This window comes from Labrus mixtus, chromosome 17, assembly GCF_963584025.1.
Source record: "Labrus mixtus chromosome 17, fLabMix1.1, whole genome shotgun sequence".
Classification (NCBI taxonomy): Eukaryota; Metazoa; Chordata; class Actinopteri; order Labriformes; family Labridae; genus Labrus; species Labrus mixtus.
In genome coordinates, this window is record NC_083628.1 from 2,811,513 (window position 1) to 2,834,527 (window position 23,015).

The window sequence follows — 23,015 nt, forward strand, 5'->3', positions numbered from 1 at the left end:
ACACACACACACACTCACACACACTCACACACACACACATACAGTAAGGGACCACACACACAAGGCTCTGCAGGATGTCAGCTCTGTTTCTCATCTCCATCTAAAGCTACCACCAGTTACACTTTAATAGCTTTGGTGAAAACCAGAGAAAACTAGAAAGTCCTTTTTTTTAATGTTCCACCTAAACGCAGCATGAAAAAGTGCTTTATTAAGGTTCAGAATACTTTTCCAATATTTGACATATTAGATCGTAAACAATTGCTCAAAAGAAATCCAAAAACCAGCAGGGTTTGTTGTTGCCGAGCGGACAAGTTCAAGCCGATGACGTGAAGCTGAAGCAAAATGTTGTTCTTTACAAAATAGCTGAGCAGGAAATCAAATGGATGGATTTCTCCAGTAGCAAAAATGGTAAATGGTGTAGTTCATAATTTTTGGAAGAAATCAATTTGGTAGAGTACTTTTTAAACATTCAAAATCACTTCTTAGAAAGGTGATATCGGCTCTCACAGATTCAAAAAAAACTTAGAAATATATTCAAACTAAGAAAAAAAAGTTAACTTAGACCCCGTGTCCACCTGGCATTTTTTCTGTTGCATGAAGCGTTTGTGCGCTGACAAGAAAAGTGCTGCACGTCCTTCCTGTCTCTATGACAACAGTCTGTTGATAACGGCCGATGTATGACCGACACTGCTCCGTTACTTTTCACTGCATGTTTTTTATTTTCCGATCAGACACGGAGTGAGGAGGATGTGGGTACAAGACGAGATCTGTAGGTGGCAAAACTACGAGGAATATCAAAAAATTGGAAAAGAGCGCCGGTGGTGTCGACAGCGCTTCTTGAGCACTCAGAGCGGCCGCAACAAAGGCAGAGAACTCGGAAAAAACAAACGCTAGGTGGACACGGGGCCTTAATAATTAATTAGTAACATTAGAGGAGTTCATTCCAATCTGGCTGTGAACATAAATGAATATCACAGGTACACAAAGCCAAGGGCTCAGCAGGTTTCACTAGAACTACTGTTGAATATCAGAATACAGGCTTAGTACTGATCGAGTCTAAATTTAAACATTTAATGGTCAAATAAATACATTTCCTCGTTGTAAATCCCAAAGCAACATCCCACTTGAATACAATAATGTCATAAATTAATATGCAATTAGTCATACACAAATATCCTGAATGCATCGATACATTCTCAAGACGTGGGTTTGAGGAGTAAAAAAGCTGCAAAAGAATCAAGTCTGCAAAACAAAAGGCGAGAGAGATGTGAAATGTTAAGACCTGGATACAAAACTGTTCAGTCACTTCTCCCCCGGTGAGAAGTCGCCACCAGTTCACATTAAAAAATAAAAATAAAAACACACACAGCAATTTATCGTTAGCAAACCAGCCGAACAATCCCAAAAGTGCAACGATGACGAAATCAATCAAACTCAAGTTAAGGCCAAAATTTCCACAACTTTTTAAATAATCTAATATTCTCCAACCGAGGGTGAGTTTGAACATCACGAGTAAAACAATGTTTTCCCGCTTGATTAAAAATAAACTTTGAGATGTACAGTCGACTTGTACGGAAGCCCTAAGCGGACAATATTTGAAATGGCGAACAGGGCACGCCCTGCACAGCTCTTATGTTCTCAAGGGCGCACGGTTGCAGGAACATCCCATGAAAAATAAATCAATAATTCATGGCACACTGAAAATGACTTTACTGTATTTCTTTGTAAGCGAACAACATGTTTTGCTGGAGCTTCCTCAGAGTGCACTGCTGTTGCAGGCAGAACGCATTGTTCACTCACTTTAAAATACAGTAAAGTCATTTTCAGTGTGCCACAGATGATCGATCTAAAGTTTACTCCGTTCTCCCATGATGCCGAGTTATTCACAGTTGTTCACTTGAGATCTCGACTTCTTTATGTCACTTGAGAGCTCGACTTCTTGGCGTCATTATCTTGAGATGAGAACTGTGACAGGTTTATTGCTTAAGATCGTTAGAAACATCTTAACTCGGATGTTGGATGACTGGATTTCCAGCGTTGGTATCCCTCGATAACGAGCAGACAACTTAAAATGTCGATTAAAACGACGGGAAAGAAGGAAATAAAAAATATGGGATGATTGTCCTCTTAGGGCTTCCATAGAACTTTGTCAGGATTGTTAGTCAATTAGTAAAATAAGTAGAAGAATTCAAATCAAACCAAGTCAAATCAAAATGCTTTAAATCTTTTTCACAATTTATCACCAGTCCCCCCCCCCTCTTTGTTTTAGCAGGAACATCCCTCGATCACTTGGACAGGGACGTGGTGTCACATTGAATCAGTCAGTTGATGAGTAAACAGGTTTATAATGACATAATTAAGAGCTGTCATTGGGCATTTACCCCCCCAATACGTGACGTCATGGCACAGCAGGTAGCTTGCACTTTGGAGCAGAAATGCTTTAAAAAAAAAAAAAAAAACAGCTTAACATTGCACAATATGAAATCACCTTTTTTTTAACACATCTTAAATAGATTTCTCTTCTGAGTTCAGACTGAGGAAAAAAATCCTTTAAAAGAAGAAAAAAAAGAAAAAAAAGAAATAAGGATTACCCGATTTAGAAATAAATTTAAAAAAGCAGTAAAAGAGAAAACAGCGAGAAGACACTTGCTGCTGGAAGCTGCACGCAGAGAGTGAACAAACGCCAACAATGCACGACATTGAGAACTGGTCCGTCCGCTGTGGTCCAGTAAATCAGTACAGCTGGGTGCTATTGTTCAACTATGTGGCTCCTACCCCCCTGGAATCTCTTGATTTACGTCATGGAGCGTCTACTTGTTGAGTTTGAAATGAGATTATAGAGTTGGTGTCAAAAGGACTAAACGAGTCCGCGGCCGACCTTCACCTCCGTGCCTTCACCGCGGCACGGGGACCTCGCTCCTTTTGTCTTTGGGCAAGACACTGGAATGCAAAATAAAAGCAGATAACTCACTAAAAGGAGAAGGAAGGAAGGACTACTTTGAAGGTGTGTCTGTGTCTAAAAGAAAACTTAAACCAAAGGAAGACGGTGTGAGAATTGAGAAAACGGCAGACCGCTAAAATGGCTTAAAATTAAAAAAAAAAAAAAAAAAAAGGTACAAAATGGCAATAAAGGCAAACAAAGTAAGAAGCAAAAGATGAAGGCCAAAAAAATTAAAAAGGCATGCATTAAAAACAACACATCCATACTGTTCGGCTCGCCGTCCGTCACTCCGCTCACGTCGTGCAGAGCAGCGCGGCGGCGGCTGCTCGCTCGGTGAGGGTCGGGACTGGCTGTGCTGTGCTGTCGGGCCTGAGGCGGACCAGACAAGGAGAGATTTCATGACAAGAGAACTGTGTCATGTTGTTTTTGTCCTGGCCAGGTTATGAGACAACCCAAGGCAGGAGAGCGGGGGGGGAGGGGCGGGGGAGGAGGGAGAGAGAGTCTGGGGGAGGGAGGGCAGGGAGAGGGAGGCGCAGGGGTTAATGGTTAGTGTTCAGTGCCGCGTTGGCCCGTTGCTCTGGGTTACGGAGTTGGAGATGTTCAAGAAGGCCGAGCGCATCACGTTGAAGGATTTGTCGGAGAGGGATGTGATGTCGTCTGACGTCATCCCCTTCGTGTCGATCTTTGGGAGGATCTTCAATCTGATGACGCCTGAGGAGAGACAGCACGTGAGAGGAGCGGCGTACACATTAAAACACATTAAAACATGAAGGAGAAAAGGAGCGGGAAAAATGAACACAATCCAGCCGAGTTACCCGAGTTGAACTGCTTTTCTTTCCGTAGGTAGAAGTTGCTGTAGGAGGAGAAGACGATGGGGATGACGGGGACCTGAAACACAAGAGAGGAAACAGGGGAATTATTATTATTAGTTTCTTTTTTTTAAGATTTATTTTTGGGCTTTTTGTGCCTTTAATGGAGAGATAGGACAGTGGATAGAGTTGGAAATCAGGTAGAGAGTGACATGCGGGAAGGGGGCCACAGGCAGGAGGCGAACCCGGGCCGCCCGCTTGAGACGACAGCCTCCATACATGGGCCGCACGCACTAACCACTGTGCCACCAGCGCTCCACAGGGGGATTATTTTAAAAGACTTTATGTCTGTTATTGTTTAAACTTTATTTCAGATCGACTACACAAAAATATTCGACTTCTGACACCCATTCTTTCCCTGAAATAAGCAGTGGTGGGAATTACACCTGAGACCTGAGACATCCTCAACATAATGCAACACCGTATTCTGACCACACTTCTGTCTTTTTTCTTATTTTTTGATTGATTTAATTTATTTTCACACAAAGTGCCCGACCCTCATGGGCTTATAAGACACCAAAGAATTCAGTTGCAGTGGTTTAAATTTACAAATCATAACATTACAAAGTTGCCGGCTCCTGTCACAGTTCAGTCTTAAACAATGTGTAATGTCTTTTTTACCAGGCTTTGCAAACAAAAATCTGCTATAACAAAAGGTTCCTTTTTTAAAAACACAACTCAAGTTTTTCATCATCTAGCCAAAAGAAATCAACATAAATTGAAGACATTCTTTTAAAAAGAATTACATAAAATTAAGGACATAAAATATTTGGAAGCATCATCTTGATTTAACGGCAAAGGAATCACTTTGAACATCAGTTTCATTTCATAATAAACAAAATGTTTTCAGTTCTCATTAATAACATTTATCTCAGGAAAAGAGAAAACAGGGTCAGAAAAAACAAAATGACAAACGGAGCTCGTACTGAGGCTCGCACAGTCCAGCTTAACTGGAAGCAAAACACTGCACAGTCCTGTCAACATTGTTGATGTGTTGTGACGATATGATCTGTGTTACTTTAATGATCCATGGCTTCAAAAAAAGTCCCAAAGTTAAAAAAAATAAATAAAAAAAAATCCGACCTCCAGTCAAAACTGCTGCACGCAACAGAGAGAGCAGCTGTGGTCCAATCAGATATGCAGGTCGGCAAATCTTCACTGACCTCGGAACAAAAACACTCTAGCGGACTTAACAAGAATTTGATTCTATTTTTCCTTGTTCCAAAATAATAATAATAATAACACATTTGCAATACTACTTTCATAATTTAAAAAGGACTAATTATTGTGTAAGGAGGCGATATATTGACACCAAGGCTGGTTCTCCTACTAAATCTAAAAACACAAAATGAGAAACAAACAGGAATGCTTCACTGAACCAACATCTCGTGCTCCCCATCTCACTCACACACACACACACACACACACACACTCACACACACTCACACACACACACACACACTCACACTCACACACACACACACACTAATCCAGCACGACACGACACCAGCCATCTCCATCCACTCGGCTGCTGCTAATAGAGGCCGAGTTGCTCTCTCGAGGCCCCCGCTCCAAGTGGCCCTTCAACAAGACAATCTGAGCCAAACGTGGCTCCCCCCTGGGGGCTGTCCCGCTTCCACTCAATCTGGATACGAATGAAGAGGCTGAGCTATAACTCAGCCGGAGCAAAGAAAAAAAAAAAAAAAAAACACACACAGATGGAATATAGTCTCTGATCGCTCAGGATTAGTCTCAAGTGGAAAATAGGGAAAACACACAGATTGTGTTCTCAAGAACTTTGATGAAGATATTCGGCCAAAAAGCCACACAACAATCCAAAACGTCTGTTATCATCATCCAAACATTATTTTTTACAGCACAGACGCAGCCCATATAGAGAATTTGTTCACTAATAAGGAGCAGCAGAATTTTGTTTTTGTAGCCTCTGAACCAAACAGATATCAATCTTTAGCAGCAAGTCACAAGAATTTGGCTCGCACATACAAACCAACATGTTTGCCTGGGGGGGTGAACCTCGGTGAGGTTTCTGCAAAGATCCCGTTCAGCTACGTTTTTTTTTTTTTTTTTTTACATTTTATTTAATTCATTCCACCTGTCTGACCCTCCAGTTTGTGCTATGAAACATCAGCTCAGGAACAGAGACCTCCCTGCTGCATGCATGCAGAGGTAACGCTCATAAACACACACAGCTGAGCTGTAAATGAGTCGGGAGACGCCGCGTGTTTGGAGACGCGTCTGCGCTTCTTCTAATCTTCTAGATTTGAATCAGTGTGGCCGGTTTGAGGGGAAGTTACATCATGCAGATATGAAGTAAGGAGGGGACCAAAATTTCACAATAAAAGAGCTCAAAGTATCAGTGTGATCAGACCAAACTTTTCAAAAACATTTCAAAGTCTTCCTTGTGAATATCTCTGGCTGATTTAGTCCTATCTGTGCATGCCCTCCAGATTTGAAACCCCATGTTGTCGTGTGCCATGTAAGGCTGCTAGCTCCCCCATGTGTCAAGAATCAGCACTTTGCCGACAACATAAGCCCTCTCTCTTTGAGGAGACAAAAAGTTTGAGCAGGAAAACAGCAACAATCATCACAAACAGGATGAGGGTGAGCGTTACAGAACAGGAAATGTTGGTTCACATGTTAGCGAGGACACAAAAAGGATATCTTACACTTCCTCTTTTCAGAACGTCCACAAATAAAGTGAAAGCAAAGGAAGATGCAAAAGTGCTCACTTGTGCCTGCACCGCCAGGTGGAAAGCTCCTTTTTTGAAGGGCAGCAGGTCGCCTCTCTGGTTTCGCGTTCCCTCCGGAAACACCCACAGACGAATCTGTGGAGGTCAGAGGACGACAGGCGAGGGGGGGGGGGGGGGAACAACGATTAAATCATCACGTCATCCCCAGTGTGTCAAAAAACAAAAACAGAACTATGGGACAGATTCAGTGCAGAAACGAGCAGTTCTTTCTTCTAACACGAGTCAGTTCACCTGGTCGTCCAACATGGTTTTGGCAGCATCTGTCATGACGCTCTTGGCGTCGCTCGTCTTCTTGCGGTTGATGAAGACGATGCCGCCGAGCCAGCAGACGAGACCCACGGTGCCGGCGTAGACCAACTCCTTCTTGGCGATCATGGTGCAGCGGTCGGGTAGGATCTCCATCAGCCCTGAGGGGACAAAAACCTTAGAGCTACTGTGTGCAAGAAACTGAACATGAGTAACATATGTTCAGATGAAGTCATGTCGGAGGAGAACATTATGAATATATTCTTTTACTGAATGAACTCGTTCTTCAACATATTAACAATTTCTTCCGCTGCTTGCACTTAGCGCTTAGTGCTTAATTGGGGTGCGTTCCAATATAATAACTTCTTTGTTCAAACATGAGGGGAGAGGGGGTGGACGTGTGTCGCTGTAGGAGAGCAGAGGCTGCAGTATGACAAAGGTGTCGCCCAACAAGAGTTTGTTTTGGTTTCATCTTCATCTACTGGATCAAAAATTTGCACATTCTTCCTTTAAAAGACGCAGAGAAGAATGAAGACAACATCTTAATGAGACTTTTCAACTTTGCAGGGATCAAATTTAAACCAAACAATGATTTCGATGTGGAGTCCTGAGACATAGCATCAGTGTGATATGTGCCGTAGTGCGTGTGTGTGTGTGCGCGCATGTTTGTGCTGTCCGAGTATGGGGATGGATTTATGTGCTGCATATCAATTTCTCTGAACTGCTCACTGAATAGTTCACTTTTAATTTATGTTCAACTGCATGAGCTATGCTTTAAACTATGTGACTTTCACAGCAGGTTTTCAGAGCAAAACAAATGCTCCATTCAAACAAACCCTCTTAATCCCCCAGCACCCCCTCCCCTCCCCTCCCCTCAACCCCTCCCTTTTAGTAGCACCAGCATGCGTATGTGAGACGGTGAGCAGCAAACACGTTGCTGATAAACATCTGAAAACAAGATTCTGCCACCAATTTCAAGTGATAATATGAATCTTTAAGTTTAATAAAAGAAAATCTATTCTTTAAGTTTGTGAAGTCTGTTAGTTCTCCTTCAGTTCAACACTTGCGACGACACTCCGTCATTATGCCTCTAGACACAGCGTTGCTGAGTGGGCGGGGCAGTCTCTCTGCCCCCACATGGTGAAGGGAGGAGTGTTGATAGGAAAAAACAACAGCATTGGGAACAGGTTTGAATCTCTTGAACAAGCTGAAGGAGACGCCGTCCTGTCAGTGTGAACACAGAGCTTAGGACAACTAATCCAGAGAGAGTTTGACTTCACTCTCTTCTTAGGGTTTCATTACTCAGCAAAATATTTAAACTTCATTAACCCACTAGGTAGAGCAAAAAGGGTCCAGGTTAATCACATCACAGAGCTTGAAACATGGCGTCTCTGAGGGGAGTGGCATATGAAGGAATGACTGGGATGAGCTTTGGCCCTTCTGTCTTATCTCCATTTGGCCTTTTCAAAACCAGATGTTAAGTCAGCTAGAAAGTCTACTGATTTACTACTTTTGATGCTAGAAAAGATCATGGACAGGAGCTTTCTTCATGAATCTGATGGAATCAGACATGTTTGATTAACCTCCGTGCAAAGCCAGAAGACAAACCTGCACAGAAGAGAAACTATTTAGGATGACAAACAGCGTGTGTGTGTCGAGAGGAAGAGAGCAAACAGATCCAAAACCACATCAGACAGAGTGTTTGAAACCCGGCACCAGCAGCGGAGGTGAAGGATCTTAGTTCTTCTTGGCTACGTCCCATCAGCTCCAGGATGAGCAGCTATTAATGGCTGGGTGGAGCAGTTGGCATGACAACTTGAATGCAGAAATCGGGCTCCCGCTGAGTTTCCCCCAGCTCTAATTAGATGCTCAACTCGTTCATGGCTGTCAGGCCTATCCTGGCCTGGAGCCTGCCCTCGTCACTCACAAGTGCAGAAAAAACACTCTCTACTGATGGAGAGGAAACATACCTCTGCTAAGTGAGTGCCTTTCAACAATCAGATTAAGGACCGACAAGAATGAGGCAAGACGCTCACCACACATGCAGTTTCATAGACTGACAGCTGGAAACAAATTTAGAGGATCAGGTGAATTAAACAGGAACCTCCATCAACTAGGGATGTGTGCAATGAGTGGACAACAGAAACCTGGCTAGTCAGGGCAAGAATCACAAGTCTTTTGAGTGTTCATATTTGTATTAATGTATGCCCAAAACTGCCGGCTAAATGTGTTGAAGCTGTAAAGCAGCCTCCTGTCACTAGTTGGGGCTGTAGCTCTAATTAAGGGGTCTGCTTTAGTGGCTCTACTGCCCAGATGTAAACTAGGACAGTGGACGGACAGCCTCTCATAGGAACGGTTTACAGCAGAATTTTGATCTACAAGATAAGAGATCACGTTGTACGAAGGCTTTATCAGATTCGAATCCAGACTGGTATAACTGGTATATCGACCTGAGTGACGCGTAAACAAATTCAGCTCAGGCATGTGGACGTTAACCTCCAAAGAGGACTGAAGGCTGGTGGTGCTAATGTGAGCTACACTCGGCTAACCAATCGGACGTTCTTCACACGAACTGTCCTCAATTTGGACTGTTTTCTGAGTTTATTCTGAACGTTGGAATAGCCGACTAGTCTGAACTAAAGTTGGCAATTCAATCGACTGTGAAATGAGTCGCTTAGGAACATCCCTGTTCTGATCATGACTGTCAAATATATATTTAAACTTAGGCCCTGTCTAAAGCCCAAGGCATATCGAGGAATGTTTCAAATGGCCTGAAATCTGAATGGATGTAAATTTACAAAGCATAGACATGAAAAGTGTGACTTCATGAGTGTACAGATCATGTGACTCGGTCCTTTCTTCCCTACACTGAGATACATTCAGGTCATTGCAGGTCGTTAATTCTCTTCAGTGTGAGGGGATGGTTTCCAGTGTCAGTGAGCTCTTCCAGTGTCTCATTGTAAGTCAGTGCCCTCGGAGCAGACCCAGTATTTCAGCAGTTCAAAGCTTTCTCCAGGAAAAGCCTCTCTTAAATCCTCAAAAGCTGGAAGTGTGACGTCGACACTAACCAGAAAAAGTCAGCATACTTATTATTAAATCATCCAGTTCTGGAAATGTAACAACATCCCTCCATGTCTGGTTGCTCTGAAGTACTTTCAGTTTCACCTCGGCAGGTTTTCACGATTCACAGGACAGCAGAGACGGGATAATCCCTGTTAGTTCCATTGAGTAGTACCAGTTTGTGTGTTTTATTGACCTGGGAGTGCAGATTCACCACATGTACACTCCAAAGCGGAGTTAGAAATCCCCTATGTCGCAGCTTAACCGCCGCAACAGTCCACTTCCTTCATCTGCTGCTGCAGAGGAGAGCTGCTCCTCTAACTGAAGTGTCCACAAATGTCCCAGAGTGCAACAAATCTGGTGTCAGATTGCTCTGGGTGAGCTGCTGAAAGTTCAACAAAGTAGAACTGCTTCTCTGGTTAATCTGATTTGGTTTGAAGTAGCAGACAACCTGAGATGAACAAACACTAATAAGATCAAGAGCCGTCGAAAAGCTTCTATTTAAAGAACTATTTTTCATCACTTTCCACAGTCAGTATTGAAATCTTTAAAACACAATCCTTCCAAATGCAATAAGGTCAAAGTTAGTGGAATTTAGACTGAAATGCATTTAAATTGAAGCTAAGAAAGAGCACCTTTATTTCAGATCCATAAATAACACAGTCCATGAGTGTATGGTTTTCACACAATATAAGATTTCTGCAAGCAGAGAATATTATTTTTTTACATCTGTTGTTTTGAGAGTGATATCAATAAAGGATGCAGAAGAATAATTGGTCAGTATTCGTCAATAGTAGGCTTTCAAATGTAATATTGGCATCTGCGTCCAAAAGAAAATTTCTGCCTATATGAGTGAGAGTTAAGAGAACGCTTTAAATCCCAATACAACAGTGATGCAAAAGTGAACCGACAATGTAGCAACTTTTTCTCACCAGGGTGAGTTGCACATACAACCAAATGTTTCACCCCGTTTACTGCCACCCAGTAATGTTTCTACAGGAAGTCAGGGTGAGCCGATGAGTGAACACAGCTGGTGATATTGAGGGAAATTCAGTACAAGCAAGTGGGCAGGATTATATCCTGCAAAAAGCATGCCACCTGTGTGATCTTCATGCACGTCATGTTAATGCTTCATCATGTTCTTGCCGGTATCTTCTTCTTTGCTTTTTATACTGTCCAACACGTAGCATTGCTATAAATGCACCATTTTAGCCTGTCCTTTTCATGCTATGGCTTGCATCCTGATCCCCCCCCCCCCCCCCCCGCCCCAATCCCATCCAAATGGAAAACTTCCTGCTGTCAGGATGAACAAGCAACTCAGACATATCAGGGGCTGACCGTGTGAACATTTCTATAAATGTTCATAAGGGCATGTGAAAAAAAGGCTTTTGAAGACTTGATCAAACGTCAATGTTTAGACCAGATTTCACTGGAAAATCTGCTTATTTCCCAAGATGCATCACATTTCCATTACAGGACGACTCACCCAAAACATCGAGGGAGCTCTGGTGGTTGGAGATGATGACGTAGGGTCCCTCCGTCTGCAGATGCTCCGAGCCGCTCACTTCAAACCGCAGACCCAGGAAATACTTCACATGGCGGACCAGGGAGCGGATAATCCTGGGGGGGGGGGAAATCACAACAGTCCTGTGTGAGTCAAGGTTTCAGTCCTCTGTCAGGGTTAGGGTTAGGTCATGTGAGCGTAGCATGTAAAGCTGCATGTTATTAACAAGAGACCTATGTGGAAACATTGGGACAATAAAGCATGTTAAATACATTTGAAGAATGTCAGGTCAGATATGAAAGACGTGACCTAAATAACAGTAAAATCATGGCTCAAGATAAGAAAAAAAACATCTGGTAGATTATGAACAACGTCCCTATTAGAGATATTTGTTTCTTGGTTGGCTAAATAACAGCCTGAGGATAAATACAACGCTCCAGTAAACTAAAAGAAAGATTGTCCTTCCATCTGTCTGCCTCTGACAAAAAACAAAACTGAACAACATAGTAATGAAAATGTCCCTTACTACCATAGGAACATGTTTTCAGTAGTGTGGAAATATCTTCCAAATGTGCAATAACTCTGAACAGCAGTGGAGTGGGAAGGAAAAAACTTAGTTTCTTGTTCAGTCCAAAAACACTTAAATGCAAACATTATTCTTTTAGGAACATTTTACGAATAAAGCATCGTCGAAAGTCTTTTTGAAACCTTGAATAAAATCAAAAGTTACATTTAAGTCTCTTACAAACAGACAGAGAGCAGAGGAGGTGAGACTGTGTCTTCATTGCACAAAAACTGCCAAACCTTGCCAACATATTTGTGCAACTAAGGGCGCACTCACACTGCTCAAGGACTAACCGGGCCTGAGCGCTGATCGGAGCACTCACACTGGTCAAACGAACTGGACTTTAGGGTTGAATCTTGCTTAGGCACGGTTCGGATTGCCTAGTGTGAGTGTGCCCTTAGACAATGTACAGGACTTTGCTTGTGATTTTTGGGGGATTAAAAACAAGAACTTGTGCAATATTGGGTGCCAAGGACTTGGTAACGAAACAGGTATTGATTCTAGAGATGCACCGATGTATAGTTTAGTATCAGCTGATATCAGTGCTGTAGTCAATGTGTTACTGATTAGCAGTTACACATCAATTACTTGCATCAATTTAATGCTGACAAGTCAGTATACCTAACTGCTGATTCAGAGAAGAGATTTTTTTTCTTATTCATTGGAGATAAGGAGTCACCTTTTGGACCAAGTCTTGATTAGTTTTCATGCTCAAACATCAAAAGTAAATGTAGACAGTGTGGGAGTCTTACACCGTCTCTGAGAAAGATTAGATCTATGCAGTTTGTAAGACAAGTTCCAGTGAACTTTCAAAAGGAGGGAAGACTACTAGCAACTTCAAGACATCAAATCAGACTGCTCATTTGAAAAATAAACAAAATGTTTTAATGATGTCTTTGTGAAGTTTAAAATTCTGGGATCATGACAGCCCTTCATGGATGAGAGAACATATTAAGTTGAATATTTCCAGCTCTGATGAAGACAAACATTTCAACACTGATGTGTCTGCTTTCTGCTCTCTCTGGTCAGGGTTCATCTTCTGTGATTCAACCTTTGTAGAGACATTATTTAGAGATAAGAGTGTGGATTTAACTCTGCTAAGATATATCCAAAGTGACCTCTGCTCACACAGAAAGTAAATAAATGGGGTCTTTGACAACAAGCAACAGGATGACACTGGTGTCATAATCTAATCTTGGCTGCTACACCATTCAAATGAAATGTTTTGTCACACTCAGGCACTCATCTCAATGATATTCACACTTTGACCCCGTAAAAGTTTCTGCAACCATCACGCGCTCACCTCAGACACACTTATGTTGTTGCTAATCTCAAAAGGTCTGTTATTGATGTGTAAGGTTGGAAGGGCAGCCTCTTCCAGATCTAAGACCCCCACTACAAGCAACAACTCATCCCTCAACTCATGGTCCACATCTGGTCGTCATTCAACAGGATTTATCACATCTTCCACTTTATGCTAAAAACATCTGCAAAGCAACAACAGCATGTAATTTGTACAATAACAAAATCGTTGGGGGCAATTGCCATCATAGGCCTCTCCCCCACCATGCTTCCTCTCTCTCTCTCTTCCTCTCTCTCTCCACTAACGGTCAAGGGGGGGGGACATGTTGCAAACCCAAGTTGTGTAAAACATGTAGAACGGCAGATAGAGATAAAAAAGTGGGTAAGGGATAATATGTTTTTTTGGGTGGGAAGGGAGGGGGCAGTCGTAAGAGTCAGAATTTGGGGCGAGAGAAAGAGTAGGGATTGAGATGCAGAAAGGGAGCCATAGGCTGGATTCGAACCCCAGACAGCAGAGGCATATGGATCCAACAACAGACAGGTCCTTAGAGTTCCTAGAAATACATAAAAATATTTTAATCTCAGAGCTATGGCGTTATTGTGCACTGCACCATAGGTCAATTGTCTTTCAAAGCAGTCATCACATCTTTGCAGCCACATTGATTCTGTAACATCTGCGCCGATGCAAGTATTTGCAAGGAGCACATGTCGATATATTGCCGTATTGATTTTTTGAGCAGAGCCCTAGTTCATACCGCTGAAGTAAGCCAGAGTGAAGCCTCTGTGTAACTTACTATTTACAGTTAAAGTGAGACTCACAAGAAATAGATGATTGAGGGCGTCTAATAATAAAGACTGAAAGCAGGATGCATTGTCTTACAACCCACTGTCCCCTCTGCATCTGCCTTTGGTGTCAGGTTAGGCCAGGATTTGTCTTTTGCAAAAGCTGAACCACACATTTTGGATAACAAATTGGCTTCTTTTTTTTCCTCCTATGCAACACACCGAAACTGGCCCCCGTTACGACACAGAAATGAAACGACCTTCCCTGTCAGAGAAAACAACAATCCCTCCTCATTCTCTGTCAGCCAGAGAAATCATCACTCCAAAAAACCACACATCTCATCGTTTCCCTTCCTCATCAGTGAATCATATCCCCTCTAAGACTCACTCCTCCTCCTCCTCCTGTTGTCCTCATGTGCCCTCGTTTTAAAAATACCATGTACCCGAATAATGGCCTTTGTGCTTTATTGACAGTGAAAACACTCACAGATCAAATCATTTTCGATCATCATTTCTAATATTGAGTTCCAAAAGAAAATAAACTGAATGATCAGCGGTCTTGCTGTGGTAACTCACGTTTGTTATGCACATTATAGAGGATTGAAAGGGTGATTAGTACATTTGAATCCTTTTATTACGTGCTGATAAAAGGCCTGATTATTTTATCACCCATCCACTGAGGATAGAGAGACCAAAGAGAGCATTGACTTGACATAAATACTCTTTCAGAAAGGCAGCCCAAGTGCTGTTAGCTGTAAGTAAGGAGAACAGGGATTTGTAGTTCTCTGTGAATCAGTGTCTACCACTGATTTGGAGGGTCTACCCACCCACCCCGACCCACCCCACCCCCCGGGACTCTGGTTGCAACTCAATCTATGAGAAGTTGAGCTTAGAATAACAAAATCTAAAATAAGTTGTTGGGAAAATAGTAATGGTGGGAATCATTTTTATAGCCTTTTCTTTATTTTTGAATGGCGTATGATCACCATAGTAACTCCTGCCAAAAATTATTTTTCTTACTCTCTGCTGGGAGATAATAAAACAGCTGAGCAAAACCCATACCTTCCTTTTTTTTCCCTAATCAAATCAAAGTCATGTTAATTACAAAATGAAAAGATAACGCTCACACTGACTGCTCTCGATACCAAAGTCATAAGAAAGCTTCCTAACTCATCGTCCCGTGACTCTCTCTCTCTCTCTCTAATGAAATCATGTTTTGTGGCTCACTTAAAGCCAACTTTGGCTCTGCCTGCAAATATACCAAAGTGCAGTACTATGACTTTAACCTTTAAACCTGAAAACAGTCTCTGGGTTATCTTGCACCACAGCAGTACAATGATAGCACACTCAGTCCTGTGCAAATTCAACTGGTTATGCAACGACTCAAGCCAGTGTTGCAGCAATTGAGAGACTGTTCAAGGGGAATGAAACGAATGGCCTTGGTCGGATTCTTTTCATGGCCGATCCACTCAGCCTTCCCTTCGGCTCATTTCATTATCTGTCTCTAAATAACTTCCTTTTGTGCCTGCATAGATTCAATACAACCAGGCTGCTTAGGGATAAAAGGTGAGCTTGACCTCTTCTTCTTTCAAAGTAATAAACCAACAAACAAACACCCAGTGGCAGGGTCAAGGCCAGAATGACACAGCAGAGAGGATTCATTCATTCACAATCAGTCACCCTTGTCTGGTCTGAGTGACGACATTACTGCTCGGTCAAAAAGACAACACCACAGGTTATCTCCTGCTGATATTAAAGGACATTACACACTGAGGAATCTGAGCTCAAACCATTGTTGGAGAGAAGATTAAGCCTCAGATCTTTATCTGTTGTAATGAGATCCTAGCTGATAACTGAAGTTGGAGCCTCAGCCAAAAGAAGACATTCGCCTAAGTGACAGGTGAAACTTTGTGATGTAACACTAAACAAAGTAAAACAGCTGTGAGGACTTCTAAACTTGTGCTGATTTTGGAAAAGCAAAGTTGTTGGAGATCTTGTTTGTCGAGGAAGCAAGTGAGAGAAACACACAATTTCTTTCTAATAAAATTCCCTTATTGAGACAGCTTTTAGGAAGGATATTTAAAGAGTTGATAATGTATCTGTTTTTTTTGGCTTTGCAAGTTTAATAGATGCAGTGTGAAAACATTGAAAAGTTGTGAGTTACACCCAAACTGCCACCTCAGCTGTTGAAAAGTCACTTGTTATCCAGAAGTGCAAAACACTGCAGTTCTTGGCAGTGTCCACTTGAGGCTGGCTCCAAAAGCCAGGGAATCCCCCTCAGGTCCTAGCAGCCACTAATAAAAGGTGAATCTGCCTGCCTCAGCACGACCTCTCTGCCTTTGTCTCAATTTGCTTAAAGTTAGGTTCAAATTGCATTTCTAATATGGTGAGGGCCATTCATAACACCTCTTAAGAAACCAACAGATAACGTCACTGGGACTATGTCCATGTCTGTGGTCTCACCTAGGGGTGTTTTATTTACCATAGGTTCTTTCCAGGTACCGACTTCCTAGACGTGATACACAAGTATCAGCTGATAGAAAGTATCCCAACTGTACCAGCAGGGTTAAAAATGAAATGTTATTAGTGGAGGAAATGGTTAATGGTTTTAGCCTTTTGCCAATGTAAAGTGCACTGTTTGTTTGTTGCTCAGCACAGACAGGAAATGCCAGGAGGAGGGGGGGGGGGGGGGGTGATAGTCACCAAAGGGCTGAGGTCGGAACTAAACCAACAGTCCTGCAACGAGCACCAAAGTCTTCATAAATGGGGCACGCTACACAACCGCTAGGCCATCCAACGACCCAATTTTTTTGTTAGCAATAAAAACATGATACCTGGCGATTTTTAAGGGTTTTTTTTTTAATGGCTACCGCTACACTATACTGCATTTAAGTCAGTATTGGCGGCCAACACTGTTTCTGGTATCGGTAAGAGAATAACTAAAACTACAGCTTGTTAAGTTGGTTATTTTACTTTTATGAGCCATCAGCTCCATGGAACAAAGCACCTTTTACGATGTCTTTTGTAAATAAAATCGACGTAATATAAACCTGTCCCAGGAGTGTTTACATGAGTTTGCACCAGTGCTCTCTTACTGTCCATCTCTGTAAAAGAGTCTCAGATTTTGTCTCTCTTCTCTGATCCTGCCCTGTTAATGTTTTTACACTTTTGTCTGGATAAAGAATCACCTCCATCTTCCTTGTGACTGTCTAATGCAACACTTACTGCAAACTGTGCCTGTAAAAATGTAAACAAAAGGCTCTTCAGTCTGCATACTGAACACTCTGAGTGGAAGTAAGAATAACTTTGTAGAAACAGTCTATCTTCCTCCTGATGGTCTTGTTTGCTTTTATAGTTCATAAAAAGAGATCAGTGTAAATTTGAGACAGTTGCAGAGCCGGATACAATCTCCTCAGACGGATTAATCCCGAATTAGTGTTTCAGAGAATGCAAGCACAACAGTAAAGATAAAGATAGTAATACAGATGAGTTCCATGGATGCTTTTGACTGTTGAGGCCTGTTCAATAACAACATGGTTTCACTGTGTTACATTCCAGTCCTCCATGTCAGCTGGGAAGCAAGCAGTCAACCACAGAATTGAGCCCTTTGTGCACCAAGTCTGACAGCAAATGTCTGTGACAGACTGCTCTGTCCTTGATGAATCACAGGACTCTTTCTGCCAGACCTAGCTGGTGTGTAAAAACCCCCATTCAGCCCCTCGTTCCGAAGGTCTGACCCCTGCTTCAGTCGCATTGTCACATTCAACAGGTCCAGATAACCTTTGAGCAGACATAACGGTGCACTGGTGCAACACGACACCACCACCATGGCTAACATGACTGTGAACAGTTATTCCTAGAGCAGCGAGGCAGTCAGTTGTTGTAAGTGACAGCACACATCCAGGCCATGAGTATGCAGCATGTATGGGCCTTAGAACTAATCGGGGGGGGGGGGGGGGGGGGGGGGGGGGACTTCTTACCATCTGGCATCTGTCTCTTCCAGGTAATTACTGGAATGCAGTCATTTGTGTAAAGCAATCTGTCCTCACTGTCCAGATTTAACCACAACGACAAAGTACCTCCTAGCTGCAAAGCGGACACTGAGACCAAAGGCGGCGTACTACATTTCAATCCTGACCGGTACCGGTTAACCTGGTCAGTGTGTGTCAAGTGTAGAATAACATACTTCCTCCTGTCAATGGGTCATTTGAACAAAGTTAATGTACACCATTATAAGGTTGTTGTTGTTGTTGCCGTTTTCAACTATTTTCACTCACTGTGTGTTTCTTTTTATTTAGTTACAAAATTACAACAAGATATGAGACCACTGCTAAGACAATTTTAAGTTAACTCTAGTAATCCAAAGCAGTTTGTGACTGTTTTATTTTAATCTAAAGTTTGTTTCCTTATGCTTACAGATAATTAGACCAGGAGGAAGAAAGACACTCCCTCTTCCCATCTCACTACCTTCCCTCACATTTAGGGATACATATTATCTCTTATCTATAGTATAAAATGTCATGTTTGATATTTTTAGTTGTATACAAGAACTTCTGGTATGGAAGCATGACCATATATGGAAACTCAGCACTCTGCTTGAGCACAGCTGAACCCTGTTTAATAACACCTGTGCATTGTCTTGTATCCTAAACCTGATGAAGCCATGCGGGCGAAACATGTTGTTTGTTTGAGAATGTAACCGAATAAAAAGAAGCAGCAAGTCAGCTTTCTTGTGTGCGGTGAATCTTTTCATTTGCTGCCAAGTTGATGTTTCCTGCCATCCCCTGGCCAACCCCTGGCATCCACATTTGCACGTTTTATTTTGTTTATTTTAAGTTTGTTAAAATGAAACCCACCTAGCTATGGGATGCTAACTTATCCAGATAATACATTTTGTTTAAACTTTGTTTCTCCATTAAAATAAAAAAAAGAGAAAGGTATTACATATTACATAAACTCCCTGCTTACCTGACCACTGTCCTGTCTATAGTGAAAACACCTTTCACTTTACCTTTCAAGCCACTGAACTAAATGTCAAAACAGGATCACACTACAAATACCAAGATTTAAGACTGAATGGAGAAAGACTGCTTTTAGTGTTGCTGCACGATGACGGCCATGCTGCAACGTCCTGTGTCATGTGGCCTTTTCAAAGAGCTAGTGTCTGAAATTGCAGCAGTTTTAAAACGTGAAAACATTGAAATGGACATGAGCTGCAAGTATGAATGTGTATGTCATTATTTTTCACTGTGTTTACATTTGTTCTGTTTTTACTTGTATTGCAGCAGGGAACACCTGGAAAAGAGACCTCGGTCTCAGCGGGTCCTCTCTGCTAAAATAAAGGATAAATGAAAAATAAAATGAAAAACAGCCAAGCTAGCTGCATGCATTATAAACCGTATATTATTTTCTGTTTGGCCTTTTTTTCCTGCTCTCAATGAAGTGCATCTCTAATGCTGAGTAAAACATGTAACTGTTTTTCTATGACGTTGCACAGCCAAAACTTAGCTGTAGGTGTTGTATTGAAAAACTATAAAACTTACTTTTAAGAAGTTACATTATCCTAACCCCCAATTTCTACATACTCCATGATTATGTGGGGATTGAGGGTTAGAAACAGGGAAAAATAATAATAGTGTTTAACAAACAAAAATTACGATTAGATCTCCTTCCGTTGCCTTTACATAAACTTTTTGTTTATGTTTAAGAATGATGAAGTGTTGTATATTTTCATTATTTGTATGTATTCACCGGGCGGTCTGCTTGTTTGCATGACCATTTCTCTTTATTTACATTTTCAAAATACTTTTTTAAATGAAATCTCACATCAGTAGGTTTTGTAATTATCTAACATCTAATTTCATATTCATTAGTTTGCAAACTTTGTGTTTATTACTACCCTTTCTGAAGCCACTGCGATTCCTATCTAAACTAAATATAGACATTTCCTGTTAGACTTTGGACTATAACACCACTAAGCTTGTACAGACCTGTTTCCTGCAGCTAAGGAATATCTCTGAAACCAGCCCAATGCTCTCCCCTTCTAGATAATTGCAAATCTCGCTTTACATGCCTCAGTCAATCATCACATAACCATTTACATTTAGTTCAGTCTGCAGTTGATAGATTATTAACTCAAACCCTGTTCTTGCCTCCCTCCATTGGCTTCCAGAAAAATTCATAATCGACTACAAGATCCTCTTAGTCACATATAAAGCACTGCATGACCTCGCCCGCAGCTACATGTCCGACCTCCTCGTTCCAAATTCCACCCCTCGTCCACTCAGGTCATCTAATCCCGACCTTCTTTCTATCCCACGCTCTAACTGGAAAACTAAAGGTGATCTTACTTTTGCTGTCTTAGCCCCCACCCCTCTGGAAACAGCTCCCACAATTCAAACTCACCTGTACAGACAAGCCTTCATGTCACTCCCAAAACCTTTCGATTGTTTCTGTTTGCCTGATCCTTTTTTTTTTTTGCCCTGTTTGACATTGAGATTTATTTATGTCAATTTTGTTTGATTGCTTTTATTTGTGAAGCCCTTTATAATCGAGCATTTAGGAAGTGCTATATGCATAAATAAATAAAAAGATGTTATAATAACAAATGGGATGATGTGCAGTTAATGTATGAATGCATGTCAGAGTAACTGCTTCTAGAAAGCTTGTGGTTTGAGTTTCAAAGACAGGATTTATTGCAGGGCTGTTTTGCTGGATTGCACGGTTTGCGTGCTTTAAACGGGCACACTGACAACTCGCTGGCATTGGTTGCAAATAAAAAACAAAGTTAAACCAAATTGAGCTTGCTAGAGTTTCATCAAAAAGGCACCTCTAAATTCAAAACTAGCAAAAACAATAGCCGTTTTCACAAATGCACTCCAGATAATATCTAGATATTTACAAGAGGACTTCTCCGGAGATTCTCCCGACCTAGCCGTTCACGTATGCTCCTCACAGCGGGGGACTTTCCCTGTCAGAGGGGAGGGGGATCGGGGGATTTCCCGATGTAAGACGCGACGTAAATAAACAACGCGGAAGTAGCGGCCGAAGCAACGAAAGAGTCCGCTACACAACGTTATAATGAGAATATTTGTCTTTATATCAATGCTGTAATCCAATGGAATGACAACATCAAAAGAGAGGAGAACAACGTACTGACGAACAGAAAACATAATGCAGACGTTTAATTATGTGCACGGAGAGCGTAGTGGTCGCGTGCAGACACTTTACAGTCACTGTATAAACATCATTCTCTTTCTATTGGCTGAAATTGAAATCTCCGGAGTATATTCGGCCGCGTTCAGACATCAGCTCCTCCGGATTATCTGCGGAAAAAATTACCACGGGTCTGGCCGGATAAACTCCGGGTAATATCGGAGTAAAAAAATTCAGCTGTTGCGGTTCACACATACAGGGCTCACAACCTTAAACCAAAGCAGTTGAACAAAATTGGCAAATTTTGCAATGACAGTGGGAAACCTTCCTAAGGCCCCCCCCCCCCCCCCCCCCCCCCCCCCATCTGACAGCACTAACATTTTTTCAGTTTTTCAGGAGATTTCCGTATGTGTGAAAAGGGTTAATGACAGCTTTGAATCAAGATTTTAAATCATGAATCTCTTGTAGCAAAGTTTTACATTCATAAATGTAAATTTACCAAAATAAAATCCACCTTCTTGCTTATCAGAAAGAAAAATAAATATATAGATTAAAAAAACAAACAAAAAAAAGCTGTTAAAACTATGAATTTGTTCCCATTTTAATAGTATCATTTGAACTATGTTATAAATGTTAGTGCTGTCAGATGGGGGGCCCCCTTGGGGGGGGGGGGTACTGATCCGGGGCCCCAGTCAGTTGCCTGCCCTCCTGTTGACCAGCAGCACCTCTGACTGTGTATCACATTTCTACTCTGAAATAAAGTCATGTAACTTTGCTAACCTTAGGCACCCCGACTGGCTGAAATTAGACATGTAACTACCATTACCTACGACTAGTTCTTTTTGTTTTCTCCTTCCATATGAAGAGAAACACGACCAGACTTGCTTCTCTGAGCACTAAAACCAGAAACGTGATGCTAAATGTTTATGCTACCACTCTCGCTTTTTCTCTGTTAGCATCTGTTTACCTACAAATGCATCATGTAATCATTTATTTCATGTCTAATTCCTGAGTGTGAGACATACTAGTGGGTTAGAAGCTCCCTGGTGTTACAGTGCTGTTGTGATTACATAGCCTTAAGCTACAAAAAAAAAAGAGAGACAGGAAATCAGAGCGAGTGAAATCTAGTAAAACGCCAGCTAGCATGCTAACGTCGGCTAGCTGTCAGACGACATTTATTATGCAAACAAAAAAAAACTCACCTCATGTTCTCCACGTCTCTCCCTCCGCTTTTCAGGATGCACAGGGGGATCGCCAACAGGGCCAAGCACATCATGTAGGCGACGTAAAAGCACTTTTTGAAATAGAAAACAAACGTGCTGCTGGTCCACATCAGGAGCGGAATCAGCAGCAGCAGCGGCGGAACCGTCCACAGAACCTCCATAGCGAACTCACTGCCTGCGGGGGTCCGGGGGTCCAGAGTGACCTGCTACGAGACGGGAAGCACCGCGACCCTGGCAAACATTACACCCCCCCCCCCCTTAGTCAGAGGTGTTCCCCTTACTGTCTCTGGTCTCTGGTCTCTGCTGGCTGCCCCCCCAAACAGGATCATGAAACGCTGCTCATCTGTTGCTAAATGGCATCATGAGGTGGAGTCAAGTCGTCATCGGTTGTACTTTTTTTTCTTTTCTTTTTTTTTTCTATTTCCGGATGCTGGACCACTTCGTCTGACGTCACAAGCTAAAGGCTAATATATAATAATAATTGTTTTTTATAGCGCTTTTCTAGGAACAAAAAGACGCTTTGACAAAATATAAAACAAAAAACGACGAGGACAGTACAATGAAGAGGTAATGTAGGGGGGGGGGTTAGTGGTTGT

General features: G+C 42.0%; 1 protein-coding gene across 1 annotated transcript; it reads right to left on the reverse strand.

Annotated features, from left to right (window-relative positions):
* Window positions 1-345: 345 nt before the first annotated feature.
* Window positions 346-22,735, reverse strand: agpat2 (1-acylglycerol-3-phosphate O-acyltransferase 2 (lysophosphatidic acid acyltransferase, beta)). The gene is made up of 6 exons (XM_061060736.1): window positions 22,399-22,735; window positions 11,374-11,507; window positions 6,813-6,988; window positions 6,561-6,656; window positions 3,757-3,829; window positions 346-3,652 (listed from the first exon to the last, which is right to left on the reverse strand). Exons 1-6 carry the CDS (start codon window positions 22,578-22,580, stop codon window positions 3,495-3,497), a joined length of 819 nt encoding a protein of 272 aa, XP_060916719.1. The 5' UTR covers window positions 22,581-22,735; the 3' UTR covers window positions 346-3,494.
* Between the last annotated feature and the right edge of the window lie 280 nt (window positions 22,736-23,015).